This window comes from Cygnus olor, chromosome 2 (assembly GCF_009769625.2).
Source record: "Cygnus olor isolate bCygOlo1 chromosome 2, bCygOlo1.pri.v2, whole genome shotgun sequence".
NCBI classification, from domain to species: domain Eukaryota; kingdom Metazoa; phylum Chordata; class Aves; order Anseriformes; family Anatidae; genus Cygnus; species Cygnus olor.
The window spans coordinates 146510896-146531709 of record NC_049170.1 but is presented as its reverse complement, the minus strand read 5'-3'; the positions used below and the strand labels follow the sequence as shown (position 1 = coordinate 146531709).

The window sequence follows — 20814 nt, the reverse complement described above, 5'->3', positions numbered from 1 at the left end:
CGGGAGGTGCCGTGCCCACCTGGGTGACAGGGACAGCACGGCCCCATGGCCCCTGTCCCTGTCCTGGGGCTCAGCATCATGCCCAATGGCTTCCTGCAGCTCCTGTGCCTGCTGCCACCAGCAAGATGTGATTTTTGGAGCAATGTGGGAACGTGTGGCCCTGGTGGCATGAAGGCAGGCTTGGATGTGTCTTGGCAGCCGAGGGCTTGCAGTGTTGAGATCGCAGGCTGCTGGTCCTAGCTCAGCCACTGACCTGTTGTGTGATATGGGAGGAGTGCCTTATTTTTTAACGTGTTACAGACTTAGAGCATCTTTCGGTGTTGGACCAGTCCCCTACTTTTGTGTACGTATGCCTGGAAGAACAGTAACTTGGTCCTAATTGACTGCGGTGCAACTGTAGAGTAATAAACTGTAATAAAATGCTAAGTTGCTCGTCAAGCAAAGAAAACAGCTGTTTGGTATTAATGTCTTCAAGAGGTAATTCCGTGCCCATTGTATTCAGACAGAGTATTTTTGTTTGTGCTAGTGCGGTATAATAAAATACTTGGATAGTTAGTAGCTAGGGAAGGTTTTTTTGTGTGTGTTTTTTATTGTTGTTGGCTCTTTTTTGCCAAGTACAACGGCACATCTCCAGTGCTTGCAAGAAGGTTGAGTGTAGCTGTGACTGATGCCATGCCATGGTGAATGATACAATCTCTCCAGTAACCAGCAGAATTGGAACCAGCTGGTGTATTTTGTACGCACACAGCTATTGAGTTGGGGGAAAAAAATAGCATTTCAATGCAGCAATCAAGACCAACACGTCAGCTTCTTTTTTTTTTTTTTTTTTCTTCCTTTAGACGCGTTTTGCACGAGTGCTGTCAGGGATGACTTGAGATTTCCCAGCAAAGAGAGCTACCTGCTGTGGGAGGCGAATCCACATGGTAACCCTGTCCTTTCTCTAGAGAAGGAACCGGGGCATCACTGGGGCTGAGATTTGCCAGCATTGACTGTGGTTTATTTATGTATTGAAATTCCGACGCAAGTTCAGCGGACGTGGAAACCTCCTGGAATATTCATGTTTCTGCTCTAGGTGTAGTGGCTTGGTATCGCGAATGTATTAACCACAGGTTTACACCAAACATGCAAAAACAAATTAGAAATAGGGAAATACAAACACATTTTCTCATTAGGGGATATAAGTATGTGCTGACTGTAGTACAAATATAATTTTTATTCCATTTGTGTAACCTTTGGTATTTTAATGAAGTCCTGTTCCTGTGTGCAGCGTATGGTTCACTGTCAGATAATTTAACACTAAGAAAATCTGCCTTGAATAAATTAGAATATATTTGCAAATTAATTGGTTAATTAGATTTTAGACATCTCTTGAGGACAGGAGAGAAACAGATGTGTGCAAAAGCCACACAGATAGTTTGGGGATGAGTGTTTCTTGTAGGGTTTTATCACTCAGTTTTGTGAAAAACAGCCTCTTGCTGGTGCCAAAGATTAAAAACCCGCAGCTTTAAATGCAGAACATTACACTCTAATTTCCGTGGTGCTGCTGGCCTTTTTTCTGGGACCCAGGCAGGGCCGCTCGGACCTGTTAGCCGCACTCGGAACAGGTGATGTGCCTCTTGAGTTTCTTTTTTCTTGCAACTGAAAGCGACCGCGAAGCCGTATGGAAACCCTCTGAGCCGAGCACTTGCCGAGCAGCAGGGAGATGCCAGCTGGCTTGGGGAAGGCAGGCGGCTCCTGAGGAGAAGCACATCTGAGGTGGAGCCCAAGATTTTAGAAGAGTGGTCACCGAAGAAGGAAAGCCTGGACAGGGCAGGTTGTTTTCTCAGCTACGTCGGTGTAAATCCAGAACAACTCCACTGAGATTCACACCAGAGTAACTGGGAGCAGAATCTGGCCACCATCATCCACCTGACCTCAGAGCAGGGCTCGCATGGGGAATAGCTCGCTTGCCTGTCTCTCACAGGCCTTCCTCACCTCATTGTCAGAGAGGCATGAATTCAGTTTTGCTTGGTTTGGGGACTTGGAGCAACCACCCAGTAATAGCCAGCTACTAATTAGTAAAAGGAATTAGGGATTCTGCAAGGGAAAGCAGCGCTTGTGTATTGGTTATTAACTTAGACCCCTGCAGAAACAAGCTCTGATTAGATCTTGTTTGGAAATGGAGAGAATTTCAGCTGTAAGAACCAGGATTGCTCCAGAAGCTGAGTGGGAATGGATTTTCGGCTTACAGGGGTGCAACAGCTCGCTGCAAGCTGGGCTGATCTTCAGAGCAGCAGCAGTGGGTAGGTGATGTTCCTGGCATCTATTTTTCACCCCTGCTAAGATATCCCCACCAGCTAAGCCCAAATCAGCAGGCTGATCGCTCAGTCCCTCTTGGAAAATATCTGGGGATCGTGTCACTTCCCATTTGCAGTTTTATCTTGGGGATTCCAGTTTGGGCGTGTTCAGAACCATTCAGCGAAATCTCATTGTTCAAAGCAGTATTTGCAGTGTGCAGCAAGGCAAGCAAGAGCCCATCTGCGTGCGTCATTGATCATTTTGCAAACAATCCCCGGGCTAAGCACAAAGCTCGCCTTGCACTGGCTGTTAGGGGTCACGATACAGACGTCAGAGGCAGAAGCGTTTTTCCTGCTGGTGTAACCTCTGTTCGGCACCCAAACCCCGATGCTGCTGGGAAGAGCCTCCGAGTAGCATTCTTTGTTTGACCTTGGTGTGTTTTTCGAAGCAGCAGCCGGAACAAAGTGACGGCCTCGCTGCTGCCTGTGTGTGAAAACTACAGCCAGGTCTTCCAAGCCGCGCAGCCGGCTCGATTTCGGGCGCTTGCAGGACCTGCACCGCGTGTCCTCTGGCCGGCGCTGCTGCAAGCAGCTGTGTGCTTTCAGGGACTGAAGGCGGATTTTAGCGGGGCTATTGCAAACGAACGGGGAGGTGCGAAAACCGTACCCCGCTGACTTAGATGCAGTGCCCAGCGTGGCTCAGCAGTGTGGAGATAAGAGCCTGCCTGCTGCCGTCCTGTCCTTTGGGGACCTGGAGGGACCCGGCCACTGCTGGACGCCAGCCAGCCTGAGGCGAGGTCCCTGCTTGGTGCTTGGCCCTGCAATCCCGCTTACCCAAAGGCCCGGCTTGGCCTTCGCGGGCAGCTCCCAGCGGCTCCTGTTCCCACGCAGCGTCTGGCCGCCCCCTGAGCCCGCTCCGTCCTGACCTCGGCGCTTACCTTCTTATCCCCAGAGGGGATTACAGGGCTCTGCGCTGCTGGGAAGTTAAATTGGATGAGGCAGGTGCCAGCTTTCAGCAGGACCTGCTTTGTACAGCTGGGGAAGCAGCACGGCAGCGGCGCATCCTCCTTCAGCCCGGGCTGCCCTGCCCTGCGCCCGTGGGCAGGCGTGGAGGGGCATCGAGGCCCCAGGCAGAGGAAATGCTCCTCCTAAATACAAATTTGATAAATGCAAACAGCCGCAGAGGATGCGCACAGACATTTCCCTGCAGCATTTGTCTGCGAGTGCAGTGGTTCGGCGTGCTGGTCTCCTGGGGCAGGATGAGCTTGTATGTTTGTTGGGAGTCTGGGGGTTGAAAAGAAACTCGCAAACACTATCCATGATAAAATTCACGGAAGAAAGGGTTAACGTCATCGCTTATCTGCCACAGCTCCTCTGTGGGGCTTTTGTCAGATCTCATTCAAGCAGTGTTTGCTGAGGCTCTTGACAGTCTGTGGCAGCGCTGGGACAGACAGTAAGGTCATGTGTCACTTTAAAGGCTTAATTTTTTCCCAAATTCCTTCCGAGCTCTCTCATCACTTCCTCGGGGAATCCGCTGAGGCAGCACTTTGGCTGCCCGTGGACATGCGGCGGAGAAGGCCGCTGCGGAACCACGCCATGATGGCAGGGAGCGGGAGGCAAGGGGTGCTGGGCTGAACTGTGAGGGGTGTCGGGCTGAAACACAAGGGGTGCCGGGCTGAACCACGGCCTGGGCCTGGTACAAGCCACCCACCTGCTCCCCAGCCAGCTTTCTGTCACAGCCAGGGTCCCTCAGCCCAGCGAGAGCAGGGCACAGCAGGAGAAAATGGCCCTGAGACGCCTGGCTGCGGAGCGCAGGCCTCCCTCCCCACCAGCGCTGGGCAGCTGAATCCGGGCTGGGATCTGCCTTTGTTTTTCTTTCTCGTCCTTTCTCTTCTCCAACAAATCTCCCGTGCCAGGGCATTAATGTGCGATGAGAAAATAGTTCTAAACAGAACCTGCTCGCTGCAAAGGATAATAAACGCCAATGTTCCCAAGTAAATTACAGAGGACTTGGTACGTTTCAGTGGAAAAACTGGCTGCGTTACTAGACAGAGATCATAAACCTTTGAAAGATGCAGGCAGGAGAAAGCAAAATATTCCGCATAAGGAAAATGTGATTGTCGTAATGACTTTGCTAATCCCCGGGCTTCCACTTTTATCCATTCTTGTTTCCAGTATCTGCAGATGAGCTCCGGAGGGTTTCAGTAATCCATTAAAAAAGAGCACTTTAAAACTTCCACCTAGCCATCGACTGTTGTTTGCTTTTTTTCTCCTCCTTCCCTGCAAACGTATGGGTGCCACAATTAATTTTACCAAAAGGATTGTCAAAGTGTGAACCTTTACATTCGGTGCTCTGATCGTCCTTGTGGAAGAGTCCTGTGAGGAGTTTTATAGGAATGGTGCCAACAGAGTTCTACAGACACATAACACTGCTCTCTGTACAGTAATAGATACTTTTTAGACTGTCCCGTTCACCAGAGGAATTGTTCTTGAGTAAGTTGAATGCATTCGTCTGAAGGAGCAAAAATCCTGAAGGTTTTTTGTTAATGAATCTGGTCTGCTAATTTGTAGTAGAGCGATCTAAGCAGTGCTGTGTAGGAGTTGCTTATCAGAAGCTGCTGTCCCTTTTAATGTCCCCACACATTTCAGCAATAATCTAATTTGATGAAGCTTGCGTGCTAAAATATTGGAGGTAGCAGTTCTGTGCTTGGACAGTCAGAAGGCAAGAGATATTAGAAGCTTTTAGAGAAAACAGAAGGCCAGATGGACCATGAGATTACTTCGTCTGATCTCCTCACTTCGCAGCCCATTCTGGGTCACCCAGTTTACCTCTGTGCAGAACCCAGCAGATTGGGTAGAGTTGTGGCATGTCCTCCAGGAAAGCACTCCCTCCTCACCTGAGGAGCTCTCCTCATGGGGAAGGCACCGTGTCTCCTGGCAGCTTGCTTCAATGCTTGAAAGGCCTTCAGTGCTGGGACGTTGGGACAGATTTCTATTGATATTTGTTTCGTGGTTAACTTCCACCTTTTGATTGGTGTTGTGCCCTTTCTCGGCGGGTTGAAGAACTCTCAGCTCCTCTTCTTTCTCTCCCTGTAGAGACACTTGGTGCTGTAATCAAGCTGCTTCTTACTCTTCTCTCAGATACGCTGAATGAGCAGAGGCCCTTAAGGCTCTCACTGTAAGGCATTTACTGCAGTCCCTTAAATGAATTTTCTGTCCCTGTTCTCTGTCTTCAATTAGTCAGCATCCTTTAAAATGCAGGGATATTAGCATTGAATGTTTTCTGGTGTCTGTCTCACCGACTCTGGGTACACAGGGAAAATTTCTTCCTTGTTTGTACTCGGTGCTTGATGCATGTAAGGCTTCATTCACTCCTGTGTTACAGCCTCGAGCTGCTTGTCCGCGGCGACCCCATAATCCTTTTCAGAATTGCTGCTTTCTAAACTGAAAAGTCCTGTTTCAGACACCGGGCACTAGAGAGGATTTTGGTTTACTGTTTTATAGTCCCTTAAACTGTATGTAAAAGACGTCTGTGCTGCATGAGGATGCTCAAAAACTCCTGCTCCGGGTCGGCATCTCTTCAGCCTCCGATGTCGGCAGGAATTGCTGACGAGCCCAACGCAGTACATGAGGCGCTGCTGGAGGAAGGTGCCTGTACCAAAAACCATCTGGAGTCTGCGAGAGGGAGCTGGGGGATAACATCTGCCAGGAAGTTTGCAGAGAGAGCTCGTGGGCTCGTTTGTACCCCCTTGGGGGGCATGGCACGCAGCGCCCTGGCTCAGCAGGGAATTGGCAGCCTGTTCACCAGCCAGCACAGGGTGCTGCAGCTGCTGCTTACAAGAGGTAGGAAGCTGACGTTACCCTATATAAAAGCCTCCTTTATGGATATCTGTGTACCTGCTCCATGCTTATCACTGGAAGGTTCAAAAAAAAGAAAACAGGAAATTGGTTTATATTACAGATTTTTAAATTCGTATCAAAATTAACACACCTGTATAAAAAAGCAGTTGCACGTTGTGCCATGTCATCGTACAGCCACTGCTACAGTCAACAGCACCAGGGCGAGTCTTCCCCTCCATCTGTTAGCTGTTAGCACTTGGCCGAAGAGATGTTGTTCCTTTGACTAATCTGATCACTGCTGGCATCCCGTCCTAAACCCTTTTGTCTGGGCTATCGTGTTTTCCTTGGCAAGCTGCAAAACGCGCCAGAGCACAGGTCTCTCTCGGACTTGTGCACTTGCATGCCGATGCCTTTCTGTTTCCATTAGTCCTCGCGACTGATGTGCTGGAGGAGGTATAAAGAGGCAGCACATCGCAGGGGGCGTATAGATAGCTAAGGGCTCTCAGCCAGGCAGTGCAGGCTTGCCCCACATGCAACCCAGCAAGGCTGGAGGAGATGTCTGGCCATATCCAGTGCTTTGCTGAAAGCTTTTTTTTGGGGTGGAGACTCCTCCCTTCGAAAGAGAGAGCTTTCATGTCTGCTCAATCTAATAAATAATTCCGGGACAGCTGAATTTCTTGCTTTCTTTAAAGAAGCGTAATTAGTTTAAAATGACAAACTGGTCCTTTTGTTGATAAATGTTTCATATCCTTGCAGCTATGCCTGAATAGTTTGTGTAAATAATGTATTAGCTCACAAAGAGACGTAGCACATTCAGGCACACACTGCCCAGCGGGCCAGGAATGCTAAAAAAAACAAGCAGATGATCGGTGCAGTGGTGAGCGCTGGGCACGGGCATCAATAGGGTGAGAATCTGGATCTGGATCTGGATCTGGACATAGCTCAGATGCCTGACACGGCACTGAGGCACTAGAGATGCAGATGTGAGCAGTCAAGCAGGTATGTGCTTTTCCTGGGACTCTACAGTTGAAATGGAAAGCAGCGCTCAGAATCGGGCCATCATCTGGTTTACGCAGTGTTTGGCACCTGCTTTTGCAGACTGATTTTCAAAAGACTCACTTCACATGCTCAGGAAGAGCTCTCCTTCAAGGTGAGATTTTCAGTTTTGGGGGTTTGGTTATTCCTCTAACTTTGCCCTGAAAATGGGCCCTGAGTTTTGAAAACAGTCATTTTGCAGAAGTAATAGGTAAGGATGTTGTGTCAAGGCAGGGTGAGGTGAGAGAAGGGGATGCATGTGCTGGTTTCCAGATGGAAGCCTCTGTAAATAGTGCAAAAGTATGTACATGTAAGTGTGCGCGCAGGTGCCTGTGGGAGTTTTAGACAACGGTTTTGCATTCCCAAGCTGAGACCCAGAAGTCCCGTGTGCCACCATGAGGGATGTGCGTGCCACCCTCCCCAGCCACGTTGGCTGAATGTAACTCCCCAGATGCGGTGTAATGTCAACTGAAGACCACTGGGGCTGCATAAACAGCCCAACAAAAGGTCAAAACAGCCTGAGGAAAGCCAGCTGCAGTTCCAAGCATACACCGAGTTGCATGCAGCTCGCATTTTGCTCTGGCTCGGGAGGGAGGGAAGAGTCCTGCTCCGAAGGGGACTCGATGATGCAGAGGAACTTTGCTCTTCCCCTAGCTGCCTTTTTTGCTGAGAAGAGCAAATAATAGGAAACTTACCTTTTGATTTACTAAGTCAGCAGCAATAAGTGAGCACAGAGGAGGAGCAGGTCTGCTGAGTGACGGATCACATCACAGCTCCTCTGAGGAGCGCAGCCCCAGTTCGTAGGATGGCCTGATTTAGCTTTGTGTAAGCAACACCGAGGACAGGAATGAGAGGCATCTCTGGAAAACAGCTATCAGTGCATTCATATTTTTCTTCCTGCTATCTCCTGCTGTCTCTATTAGAAAAATAAAATGATTTTAATAGTCAGCATTAACTGCAATAGGAAATACATTTGCTGACTTTCCTGCCTTTCTGTATTTCACGCCCCTGCACTGGTTTGTTGACGAGGTTGCTCTTCATTAAGTTCAGAAGATCAGAGCCTGCTGTCCATCACTGGAAACCCCCCTGGACTGTAGCAGTGCTGAGGTTTCACCCTAGAGTTCAGAGCTAAAGAATCAAAGCACACAGAATTAGGGTTTTCTTTTTGTTCCTAGTTGGTGTCCTTGTCCTATTTTTAAGGTGCGTTTACCTCATTTATAAAAAAAAAAGAAATAAAATACTTCGAGATCCTGAGATAAAGGCAAACGTGAGAACTAAGAAACAACCTAAATATTGACATATCTGGATCTGTTGTGGTGTTGCCACTCATAGGGACTAAGCTGCAGCTGACTTCTTACGAGTAAAAATAAATCACTTCTCTATGTCATTCAAAGTTGTTCCATGGATTTGCTGAACTAATTTTTCCTCCAAGCATGGTCACATTTTGGGTCAGCGTGCCTAGACGACGTGGGGCTGTGCCAGCAGTTCCTGTATGAAGTCCCTCTTTTTTTTTTGGAAACAGATCTAGTCATTCATAGAAACGAACTCCCGCATAATTAGAGCTGGTATTGCACATCATCTCTGCTTTCCATTTTTAGACGCTGCAGCTAGAGGACTATAACTTTTAAAGATGCCAACAAGCCACTTAGGAGCTCGATAGCCGTAATGGGAAAATCTGTGGAGCTGAATAGAAAATGATAAGCCTCATAAGGAGTAGTTTAAAACGTTCGGCAAAGAGCTCAGCCAAACATTCAGAGCAAGAATAGAAACAATCGCCCCTTCTAATTCAGACCTCAGTGCTTTGCACTTTCTCTGCTGTCCCGCTGGTCCTGTCCAAATCCTGCAGGAGCTGAATGGAGAGGATGGCGCCCTTCATGGCGGGAGGCTCTGGTGGGCCCAGTTACTGATCTGCGGGATAACTGGGGGCAGAGCCCTGGTTTGATCCTTGTTTTCACGTGCAGGCCTTTTTGGTATGATCAGCCATTTATAGGCTAGTTAAAACACTCAGTAACCCCAGATACCGAAGGATGAAACTCTAGAAAACTGATCCTCTTTAGCATTTTTTTACCTCAACTTTTCAATAAAGAGCTATTTAAGAATAATTGAGAAAGATTTGGAAGCCTTTTCTTTTGGTAGACAGCAGGGAATCATTGGCTTCAGAGCCTGCAGGTGTTGGCAGGTGAGAGGTCTCACAAAGCGCCTTTCTTTTCTCCGCACTTGGAGGCTCTCAGGTATGTCCTGTAATCTCAAAATGAGGCTGGGAGGCAGATGAGCTAAGATTTGTTCTTTTGTTCAGAAAATGCAGTATGGATTTTTCTTTGTTTGGGTCTTTAATCCAAACTGATGCTTTAATAACTGCAATTCCAGTAGTAGGCTTTTTTTTTTTCTTTCTTTCCTTTTTTTTTTTTTAAGTTAGAGAAGAAATCAATAAGAAAACTGATTTTGCAGTGGGAAATTACCTCAAAGATGTTCGCAGCTGGACTATTAGAGCATTTGAGGTCAGATATTGGGCCAGCTGGGGCGATCTAGGCCAAGTGTTTGATGCTGCTTCACTGCTAGGAGAAGGCTGAAGCCTAACGAATTCACTCCGCAAAAGAGAGAATATAATATCCCCAATTTTAAAAATGAGCTCTCTGTCAAAATGCCAAAGCACACTGTCGGGAGTTGGATATTACTTTCAACTTAATTCCGTGTTTCTCGATGCAAATACTGGGGAAGATGGCTCAGCAGCTGGAGCCAAGGTTCAGGGTTAGGAGATGCTGGAGTTCTCCCCACGGTGTGCGTGGCCTGCTGCGCCACGGCCCCGTGCCAGCTTCCCCATCAGTGAGATGGAAATGCCGCTTTGTTCTCCCACCGACGTGCCGAGGTGCTTTACATTAAAATATTCAAAAAGTGCTCTGTGATCTCTGGAAAAATAGCAAGGTGGAGGCACCGTAGTGATGCAAAGTGTTGGCGTAGTCTGTGGTTGAAGGAAAGGTTGGTCTTCACCTTGTCCAGCAGCTTTGAATCACAGAATGGTTTGGGTTGGAAGGGACCTTAAAGAACACCCAGTTCCAACCCCCTGCCATGGGCAGGGACACCTCCCACCAGACTCATTTGGGTACATTTGTTAAATAAGCAGTTATCCTTAAACATCAAGTTATGCTGGTGAGAAAATATTTGCTCCTGCTTAATCCTACTCGTCCTAGGTTGCGTGGCTCCCGCGCTATACGAGCCTGTTGGCCAGCATTTGGCAGTCCGAGCCTCGTGCGTGCTTTGCATGAGTCTTATAAATATACAGTGCCTTCTGCGTGTATATTTAGACAAAGTGTCTCATGCTGAAAAATCGTTAAAGCGTTTTGTATTTGTTAGAATGTGCATTGACTTCAACGCCTTGCGGATCCTAATGTTTCTGTGCATAACGTGGAAGTGAACTGAGTACAACTGTGATGCCACTGAAGACTTTAAAGATCATTTAGATTTCAATGGCTACTGTCCATCCTAACTGTAACAAAGCTCCTTTGTCAGCACATTAAACCAAAAACTGTACTTGCCTGTTCTTCTTTGTTAATCCGGCCCTCTGAACTAAAAGGAGGTGCTGGCACGGTTCCTTGCACAGAAAGGAGGAAACATTTGTACCTTGACGTGAGCTGCTGAACGTTTGCAAAGTTTCGTGTCCGTTGCTGGCCCTAGCAGCATTTTGCAGCACTTTCATGAATTTTGCAGCATTTTCAGTCCCAGCCCATTCTCATAATTGCACCCATGTGTTACCTGTGTGCCGAGAGCGCTGTTCGTGCACGCTACCACCGCATTCAGACCGTAGCATCCCTCCTGCAGCCGGGGCAGCATGGCTGGCTGCATCTCCGGTAATGAACCAGGCTGAAAGAAATACTCCAATGGCTGCCTGTCAGCACTTGGCAAGAAAATCCTTTTTATGTTAGTTTCAAGGTCGTCAGATATCATTATAGCCAAGTATTAAAAATTTCAAAGAAAGGAGGCAGTGTGTTTGATTTATAGAATAATTATCTAGCTTTAGCTCTAACTTGGCTTTGGCAATGGTTTTGCAAGCACTCGAAAATTAAATCCATTTTTTATCGCACTACAAGGTATTATCTCACAGCAAATGATAATTAAACACCTGTGAAATCAATTAGCCCTTTAAGCAGGGGAAAAAAAAAGTTTTCCAATTATGTTTTTGCACCTCCAAACTTCCTAATTCCAGAACCAGCACTTGTGGAGAGGGAAATGAACTGTCAGCCAGTAGCCTGCTAACCAGCAGTAAGATCACCCGAAAGCATTGCGTGGCCGTAAATCCCAAAGCAAGCAGTTCGTGGGGACAGCACCCTTCCAAGCAGGATGCGTTAGCCTTTCGAGCTGTGACTTAGGCAGCTATCTATCTGACACACAGCTGAGCTGTCAGGTTTTCTACAAAGACAGTTACTCACTTGGTGTTTCCAATGCCAAGTTTTACTTGACAGTTTATTTAAAAGCCGGCATACCTTAATGGAAACCAAGCAACGAGACACGCTGTGTGACAGAGTGGGTTTCTTTACAGCCTCTCCAGCCCATAGTTCACAGCCATCTGCATTAAGAATCACCCACAGAAAACTGGCCAATTGCTTAATAGCTGAAACTTAATATACTGGAAAACTAGGGAATGCTCTGCCATTTAGCCTCGCGTTATAGGTGTTTAATATCTGTCTTTGCTGTAGCACTTGAGCTGATCCAGCTACTTTTGGAAGGTGCAGCGTGTGTCCATGGGCTTGCAGACTCGGGGAGGGAGCCCTGGACATACTTGGTAAAGTGCCATAGCAATTCTTGGCTCGTGAAGGAAAAAACAGCTCTAGTCCCATCTGACATCTACAGCGGTATGTGCTGATACTCCCTGCCAAGATGAGCTCCAGCATCTTCCAAAAGATGGATTATGTGTGGCGCTGTTAAAATATATACTGCTGGGTTGAGGCCATCGCATTCAGTTTGGTTTCTGCTCATGTGTTCTCCTCCATCTGAATTCTGACTGAGGCACCGTATGGCCGGCTTTCGGCGTGCGCTGTGTCACCGGAGAGGAGGGAGGCAGGCGAGGACGCTGGTGGTGGCATTCCCAGGGTCTGCCCAGCAGTCATCTGTATCTCAGGTTGGCCATCTGTGAACTGGAGCTGGTGATGATGTCCCGTACCAGTGATGAGAGGATTATGTAGGAAAATATGTACACTGCTTTGTGATGAAGTATGGTGATAATCATTACATCTGAGCAGCTGGACGTATGTGCTGGTTTAAACAGCCTGCCATCTTTTCAGACCTCTTTTTGGACAATGCCGATTGTTGCTTTTATAAACAACACAGTTTATATTAAAATTGGTAGTGCAGACGTTTCCCAGGGTCGTTTATAGAGGTGTAGTGACATGGGGAAATGCTTTAGCTGTGAGGAGGAATGCGTGGCATGGCTGAGTCACTGCGGAGCCTCCGCCGCCTGCCTGCCTTGGGATAACGGGGAGCCAGGAATCCCAAGCAGCCGCCTGATCCACGGGCTGACGGATGAGGTCGGCACCCCAGAAAAATAAAAAAACTGGGGGAGAAGCAGGAGAAACAACGCGTTGGGTCAAGAAATTAAAATTGTAAGAGCCCTTTGCTGAGCGACATTTCTCCTCCTGGTAATTGCCTGCGCAGCGTTTTGGTGTTTACACCTTTGTGATAGATGGGGCCGTCCGTGTTTTCCCAGCTATGGGTGGTAGCAGGGAGGGGATATTTCAATTAAAGTGTGAATACATTAGAATTGATTACAAATAGAGCTATTTGTTTATGCTGCCTAAAAAAAGTATTAGCTGAGAACGCGGTGCACTTAATCATCGTGGAAGGAAACCTGAAAGTTAATAAAACATACTGCTGATCCTTACAGAGGGATGCGAGCTTTGGGTTAATTCTATTTTAGTTCTATTTTAGTAGCTATTTTAGTTTTAAAACCCCAACTGTCACTTTGAAGGCATATGCATTTTGGATTTTGACATGTGTGAATGATGCAGCTGAGGCCCAGTCCGAGCTGTCCCTAAAATTGGCAGCAAAACATTACCTCGGTGTGGACGTGCAGCAGGCAGGAGTGCTGGAGCAAGAGCAGTAAGCGCGTGCCCCCCTTCCAATGCCGTCTTCAAGCGAAGAAACCAGGAGCTTTTGGAAATAAATAGCCTCCAAGCAAAGCAGCAGACTCCTCTCAAAGCTTTTCCTGCAATAAATGCTCCAGGGAATTAACCTACCTTAAGGGAAGCACCAGGATAAAGCAATAGAAACGAGGGTGTGCTGGTTTGTGGGAGATGGCGGCTGCTTCTGTTTCTCAGGTGCAGGTGGGCCCCAAAAACCCTCCCTCACATCTGGGTTTGCCTCCCAGAGGTCTCGCTGAGATCAATCGGTGAAGATCAGGGGGAAGTCAAGCCCATGATGGAAGCAATGCTGGCATTTACCACAGGTACCAGGTCAGCACTGAAGGGAAGAGTTCCCCGCTGCAGCGGTTGTTGTGGGTGCCTGGGCCCGCCCTGATTTCTGTCCCCTGCAGGTGAAGGGGAAGTTTCGAGTCCAGCAGAGACTGAACTTGGATACCTAACTTTAGCCACAGGGATTATTTTTCTGGCTTCACTTAAAATCAAATTTAAGGGAAGTGCAGAGATGCTGTGAGGCGATTCCTGTGTGCAAAAAATACGGTATTTTTTCCCTGCTGATCGTATTTTCCCTCCCTGACAAAGCTCAAACCCTGTGTTGCATTTGTAGCTCCTCCTGGAAGGACTCTGGAATCGAGGGGCTCTTTTGGTTTCAAGGCAGCACTCAGCTCCCCGGGCAGCCAAAGCTTTGCCCCTTGGACGTGGGGCGATGCTGTGGGGCCATGGCAGAGGCTGAGCACCTGGCGAAGGGCAGCGGTGCCCCGGGCCCTTGGTGCCTCACGACATCCCGTAGCACATGTTGGCCCCCGCATGTAACACCCGTTGGCCCCATTCCATACACCTTCTTTTATACTTTGTGCTGTTGCTGGTTTTATTTCTGTGGGCCTCTTGTGCCAACGCCTCTAGATCTGCCTTGGGGTGGCCCTGAAGCTGCACGTCCACCTCATGGCCTGTAGGCTCCTTCGCCGCGTGATGCTTTTGTAGCTAATGTCTTCTCCAAGCCCATATTTAAACACCTGGGAATATCTTCTCTCTTTCAGTTACGTCAGTGTACCCCCAGGCTTTGTGTGCTGCCCACAAACTAGTAGTAGTAAAATTGGTGTGTTGTATTTAAGGGTTTCAAAGCAATAGGTGCCTCATCCCAGGGTGTTAGCTGAGGGGAATTAAACTGGAAACCAGTCGTTTCGCACTGCGCTCAGAGATGGTGTTGAGTCACCTTAAAAGATTTAGGTTGAAATTGCAGAGAAATTTGTCCCTGAGAAGAATGTCGGAACAATTCATGAACTGCAGCGTCTCTTGATGGATTTTGCTTTACTCTGGGTCTGCTCGTGTTACATTTGCGGGTTCCCCCTGAAGTGAGTGGAAAGTTTGTGCCCATACATCAAGGTTAGGATGAGGCTCTCTCTCCCTGTATGCATGATGTAGATAAATTACTTGATGACCATGAACCATGCTATTCCAGAGCTAAGCAATAAATCACAGGTTCAGCTTTAAAAGGCACAAACAGGAGCAAGATCCTAACTGGGTTTCGGCTGGGAAATAGTCTACAAAATCCTTTTATTTTCTTTCGAAAATCTATATTCATACCAGCAAATCAGATATGAAAGAAAGAGGGCCCGATATAAAACCTCGCTGACATATGGAAGTCTCACTTCCACTGGCCTCGGCCTCTGCTTTTCCTTTGTGCTCTGATTCTGCCATTGACGTTTTGTGGATATTGTTGCATTCCAGGGTATTAACAGGATTTTTCATTTTTAGCTAGCTATTGATAGCTATCATTAGAATACACTAGTCACAGGAGTTATATAGGAGTTATGACTGGTGTATTTTAGCCCTACGGGGTATTCTATTTTTGGTATTTATTAAGATTTTCTGTCATACAATATACAGTAAAAGCAATGAGTCTCAGACCTACTATGCGAAAATGAATGCTTAAAAATGGCAAGGGTTTTTTTTTGGCTTTCCAGTTTCTTAATGTTTTCCCCCATGTGCTGTGTCACTGCCGAATGTTGAGCTGAGACTTTAGGTGCCGATCAATGTCCCACACCGAGAAAAGGAAATTACTGCCACTCACATGGGATATATATATATATGTTTTAACCAAAGTTGGGATACGATTTTAAAAAATGTACTTTGAAGTCTGTTTTGTAGTTTTAATTAATGCAGCGAGGGTTTTTATTTTACTCTCAGTGGAGATAATCTTAATCCATTCACAGTGACCTTTTCTTGTGCAAATTAGTTGTACACGCTTGTTTAAGCAAATGGGCCTTTGCAAGATGTCTCTTCCTAAAGACGGAGCTTATAATTGAAAATTGGCTTACTCCCATCTGTCTGGCCTGGGTGAGAATACAAACATAGATCTGGAGTTTTTTATATATAAAAGTGTAATCATATACATACATGTATATCCATATCCATATACACAAATGCAAAAAACTTGCAGTGCCTGCAGGCTATGATTAAATTAGATCCTTAGTGTTAGGAAATTTCGGTGTCACAAGTTAGCGTCAAAACAATATCTGTCTCCAGAGTTCAGGAAACCCTTCAGAAAGGAGGGGTGTTTAATCCTGAGCCTTTTGTCTCAGGCTGAGCGTTCCAGTGAGGTCAATGCCATTTGCAGTTGTACAGGTTTGCCAGAAGTACAATTAGCTAATAACTGGCTGGAAACCGTTAGGATCTGATGGGGTTTTTTGGTAAATGGTTTTGTAGTGATTGACGGAATCGGGGGAATAAACAGAAGTATCTTAAAGATGTAATTCAGAGGAGCAGGGGTCATTGCAGCTATGTGGTTAATTGCCAAAATTTGGCTGCCAAAGCAGTTTATCCCTCCTTCTTCTCTCACCACACTTGAGAATAACCACCTAGAGAGTCACTGTGGCCCCCTTCCCTTTGTCAGTGCCTGGTTGATAAGGGAAGATTTGTGTGGCAGAGTTTGAATATTTTTTGCTTTGTACAAACCCCTTACGCGGAAATGAACACAGTTATGCGTGACTCGGACTAAATCTGAGTAGAAATCAGATTCACAGGGGTGCGGTGACGATGCTTTGGGTATAAAAGCAGTTAATATAAGTTTATTGTTAGAATTCATGCACACCTACTTACACAGACATGGCTGATTTTTGCAAAGGTGGAATTATTCCCTTCGTTCTCGGTTTCATTGCTGCTGTCCCAGTGCTCTCCCATGGTGGCCACTCCTTGGGGTGACCAAAGAGGAGCGAGCACGAAGGTCACACACGTGCACACACACGTGCGCACACAGGGAGGTGGTTAACCTGGTGGAGAGCCGTCCTGGTCAGAGATGATTTTATCCAGACGTGTCTCAACAGCTGTTTGCATTTTCATGCCCAGTTACTCTAGGACTCGCCGCTAATTGAATTTTGTCTTTTCTCCCCTGTTCTTGTTAGGTATGATTACCGTGAAATGCTGCACAATGCCACTTTCTGTCTGGTTCCCCGTGGCCGCAGGCTTGGCTCGTTCAGGTTTCTGGAAGCCTTGCAGGTAAGAGCTGCAGCTTAAAGCACTGCCTGTGCTGGCTGCAATTCAGCATGCAATAGCAGGGAGGTGGGGAGGAGAGAAATGTGTTTCATTTCCCTCATGGACAGTAATCCACTTTGCGAAAGCCTCTATTCATACTTCTGGAGCAATTGGCAGCTTCTTCCCAGGGGGGGCTGGGCACTGCACTCATCTGAAGGTTGAATTGCGTTACCTCCAGGAAAAGGGTTTCCCTGGATGTGGTGGGGCTGGGAGGATGGACCAGCCTAGAGCACTATTTTGTCACGCTGTGAGACTTCCCGTGGGAGACACTGACCTCCACAAGTAAGGCCTGGAGCAGTGAAGTAGCTCGTCCTTTTCACTTAGCCAAAACAGACCTGCACCTGCATCGTCTCTCCTGCATTGCTGCTCGCTGAACATGCCAAAGGCGGCCCAGAGGTTGTAGACCCCAGATGGAAGCATCACATAAAGGTGGATGTAGGGAGCATGCAGTGTGTCTGGGACAGCACCCAGATCCCATTCACCTTTTAAAAGCATTTTGGTTAATAGTTTCCCTTTTTTTTTTTGCTGTTGGCCGCCATGAGCAGTACAACGGGGCTCTTGAGTCCCAGTGGCAGCCAGGCGCGGCAGCACAGCGATCAGGTTTCTGTCCCAGGCCTGACACTGACCTGTGCCAGCTGCGGACAGCGTGACCTTGTTTTTTTTGCCAGCATCAGCTCGTCCCCGGGGTCCTGGATCTTCAGTCAGCCGTACAGAGCATCTTGGGAGGTGCTGCAGCTGCCCTCTGGGACTTGCATCTGGATTTCTTTTACATGGGAGCCAGAGCCGAGGGAGGGGGAGGCTGGGGAGCTTCTTGGTGTTGGTTAGAAGGCAAATGAGGACACCTTACAGGGCCCTGCCTTCGGATGCCGTTTTGCCATTTGGGAGGTGTCCCAGCATTGGCAGTAAAGCCGAATGTCATCACAACACTTTTCTTCATCACCCACAAAATGTCCCAGCTGCCCTGGGACAGGGCTTTGTTTACTGTAATGCAGAGCAGGAATCGGGTACCCAAATTTAGGTGTATGATGTCATTTTTGAAGCCTGGAGGTACCCTCCTGGTTTTCTGACGCTTTTCCCCAGGGGTTCAGGTCTCCCATGTGATGGGAGAACCTATTCTGTCACATCTGCCAGCTGTGGATGGGTGGCTTGGATATCCTAGAGCATCTCAAATGCACTGGACACTTAGGTTTAGCCACTGAACCCCACATCTACTGGAGATCCAAGTTCTGAGCTGTCAGTTCCCTAGCAGAAGGTAAATAGCCCGCGAAGTGCTGTTCCTTCCCCAGCCTCTTCAGAGGAAGAAGTGGGACCGGCTTCTTTGGGATGACAAGTGGCTTCAGATCCTTCCAAAAAGCACTGCTCAGCTCTTTTCTTGAGTAGGCCACCAATCATGTAGCTGCTGTTAGATAAATCGTCTCGGGAGCAGATAGCAAAGAGCATACCTCACTGTACGGAACTTGGAGGCTCCAGGTCGACCATGATAAAATGCAGGCATTGAGGATTTTCCTACCAGGCTAGCAGCAGTATACACTGATTATGATGAATTCCCAATTTTTGTCTGGCTGCAGGGCACGTTGAAAGACATAATCCACATTAGTGGAATGTTTTAAACATGAAAACACATTGCTAAGTGTTTTCTGCTTGGCTTTTTTCATGCGCTAATGTCATTTCCTTGCAGACGATCACAGTTCTTTGCACATCGTAAGCACTGCTATAATGCAGAGACGTGACTAGTCTAAGATCCTCTGTGTAATATATGTTACAAAGGAAGGTAGAGCAGTCCGGAAAGTTCCCCTTCATGCTACCTTTCAGGAGGTACAGGGGGGCAGACCCCAGTCTAGGCCAGATTCAGAGCACGCAAGCTTGGCTTGATCCAAAAGAAAAAGAACCGGAGCACGAGCTGATGCCGATCCTCTGGTAATAGGTTCTTTCATCACTTCAACAGGCTTTTGGCTGGGATCTTAGACCGTCATCCAGCCGACCAGAATGCAGTGGCAATCGTTTATTTATGGAAATACTGCACTATTTACTGAACATTCGCAAACTTGCTCTCAGTGCAAAGGAACTTGCACGACTCGTAAAAGATAAAATAATTTAGACAAACCGTACTGGTGAGAAATAGATACTAAACTTACATGCGTTTTGTTTGTTTTAAGACAGAAAGCAATTATTATTTTTGTAGACAGGTGATGACGGATGGGTTGCGTTTGTGCAGTTGCTTCTGTTCAGAGAGCTGATATCAAACAGGACGGGGAATTCACTCCTCCTTGGTGGAAGAAGTGCTCTGGAATTAAATTTGATATATATTTTCTGTAGGGTTGTCTTACAACATATTATAAAAATTGAGGGAGCTAGCTCCCTGCTGAATGGTTCACAAAGCAGCGAAGAAGGCAATCATTTTGTATTAAATTCTCTAGGGTTATATTTACAGAATTCTAACAGCTCTGTCCTCATCCGTCAGCATAAGCAGCGGATTTCAAATGCCGCTCTCCACGCAAACCCCACCTTTTGCTGAATCTGAATAAGCCCCAAATGGAAAACGGTAAACATTTTGGCTGTGGGCTCGAGCTTCTTTGCCATATTGCCTTGCCTTCTGGCGGCGTGGCGCGAGTGCTGGGGCAGAACCGGTGCAGAAAACAGGAATCGCGTTGGCGTGAGCCTTGAGGCTTGTGCTAATTGTTGGCCGGCCATGGGAGAGCCCACTAACGAGTGCGATGGCTCTGTGTGCAGGCTGCCTGCGTGCCCGTGATGCTCAGCAATGGATGGGAGCTGCCCTTCTCGGAAGTGATTGATTGGAAGCAGGCTGCCGTCATCGGGGATGAGAGATTGCTATTACAGGTAAGAAAAAGACGGCGGCCTTCAGCAGATCGGTTGATTATTGCCGCCGCCGTCTAAATGGACGGGGAAGATGAATCCGAAAGGTCAGGGCTGTAAAAGAATTTTTATCATGAAGGGATTGTCTGTGTCACGCCGGCGATGAACTCATTTAATGTGACATCATTCACGGCCTGACCTGAAGGTCATTGCAGCCACCAGGCCGCGTGCTTGAACGCAGGAGGCTTCTTCATTTTTCCTCTGGTGGGGGGCGCCTGGATCCCTCTCTGAGGCAGGGCTGTCCCAAACAGGTGCTGCCATGAGGGAGAAGACTTCTGAAGGCCATTTTTGCTCCCGTCCTTCAGAAAAAGTTGGATCTCGGGGCTCTACCAGTGCTGTGTATCTGGCTGGAAGGGGCTGACGGGGCTCCTCACTCAGGCAAAGGGGTCTCGTCTCAGACCCTGTTAATGCCTAACAGTTTTGCGGAAGCAGAACCTTTTCGAAGAAGATCTTTTTGAAAGATGTCTTCAGAAAGACATCTTTGTCTTTCTGAAGCAGTGGTCACATCGCTTTATTGTTAATGTCCCTGAGATCATGCAACAAAAGTGAGCTAAGGAATTAGAAATGCCCTGCTTACCTTCAGCATCTGCTTTTGTCTTTAAATTCACTAGAGTTTTTCTTCTATTTCCCTGGCAGACCTGTGTTTTTTTTCAAGGTATGGAGAGAAATGGATATTAGGAAAAGTTCTTGAGAAATTGGTTTCCCCAAAGCAGCATTTGCTGAAATGCCATCGCCCAGCGTGAAGCTGAGATCCACGAGATCTGGAATAGCCGCCAAATTGCTGTTCGTCTCCTATCTAGTCATTTCTGTGTCAGCACCACTGATGTGCTTCCTGACCTCTTGGAAATATTTTTGTAGGGAGACAGCAACATTTCAAACTTTTATTTTTTTCAAAAAAAAATGGATTTTACAGCTTTAGGGTAGTTGTCTGCAGTGCACACTGTGCACTAGTACACACTGGCTTATCCCACAGTAAGAGCGGTTTTGTTATTACTAAATTTAGCTCATTTCCGAAGTGGCAAGCTATTGCCATCCATGGAGAGAAGTACTCAAAGGTGCGGGTGTGTTAGCACACAAAAGTTGAAGTGCCTTTAAAAATCTCCTTAGGTGCCTTCTTACTTGTCTGAAGA

At 47.3% G+C, this 20814-nt stretch overlaps 1 protein-coding gene across 1 annotated transcript in view; it reads left to right on the top strand.

Annotated features, from left to right (window-relative positions):
• Positions 1-20814, top strand: part of EXT1 (exostosin glycosyltransferase 1) — a 170105-nt gene that overhangs the window by 128336 nt on the left and 20955 nt on the right. Inside the window, exons 2-3 of the mRNA XM_040546935.1 lie at positions 16681-16774; positions 19541-19648. Of these exons, the coding sequence (XP_040402869.1) occupies positions 16681-16774; positions 19541-19648 (202 nt within the window). The remainder of the gene's footprint in view (positions 1-16680; positions 16775-19540; positions 19649-20814) is intronic.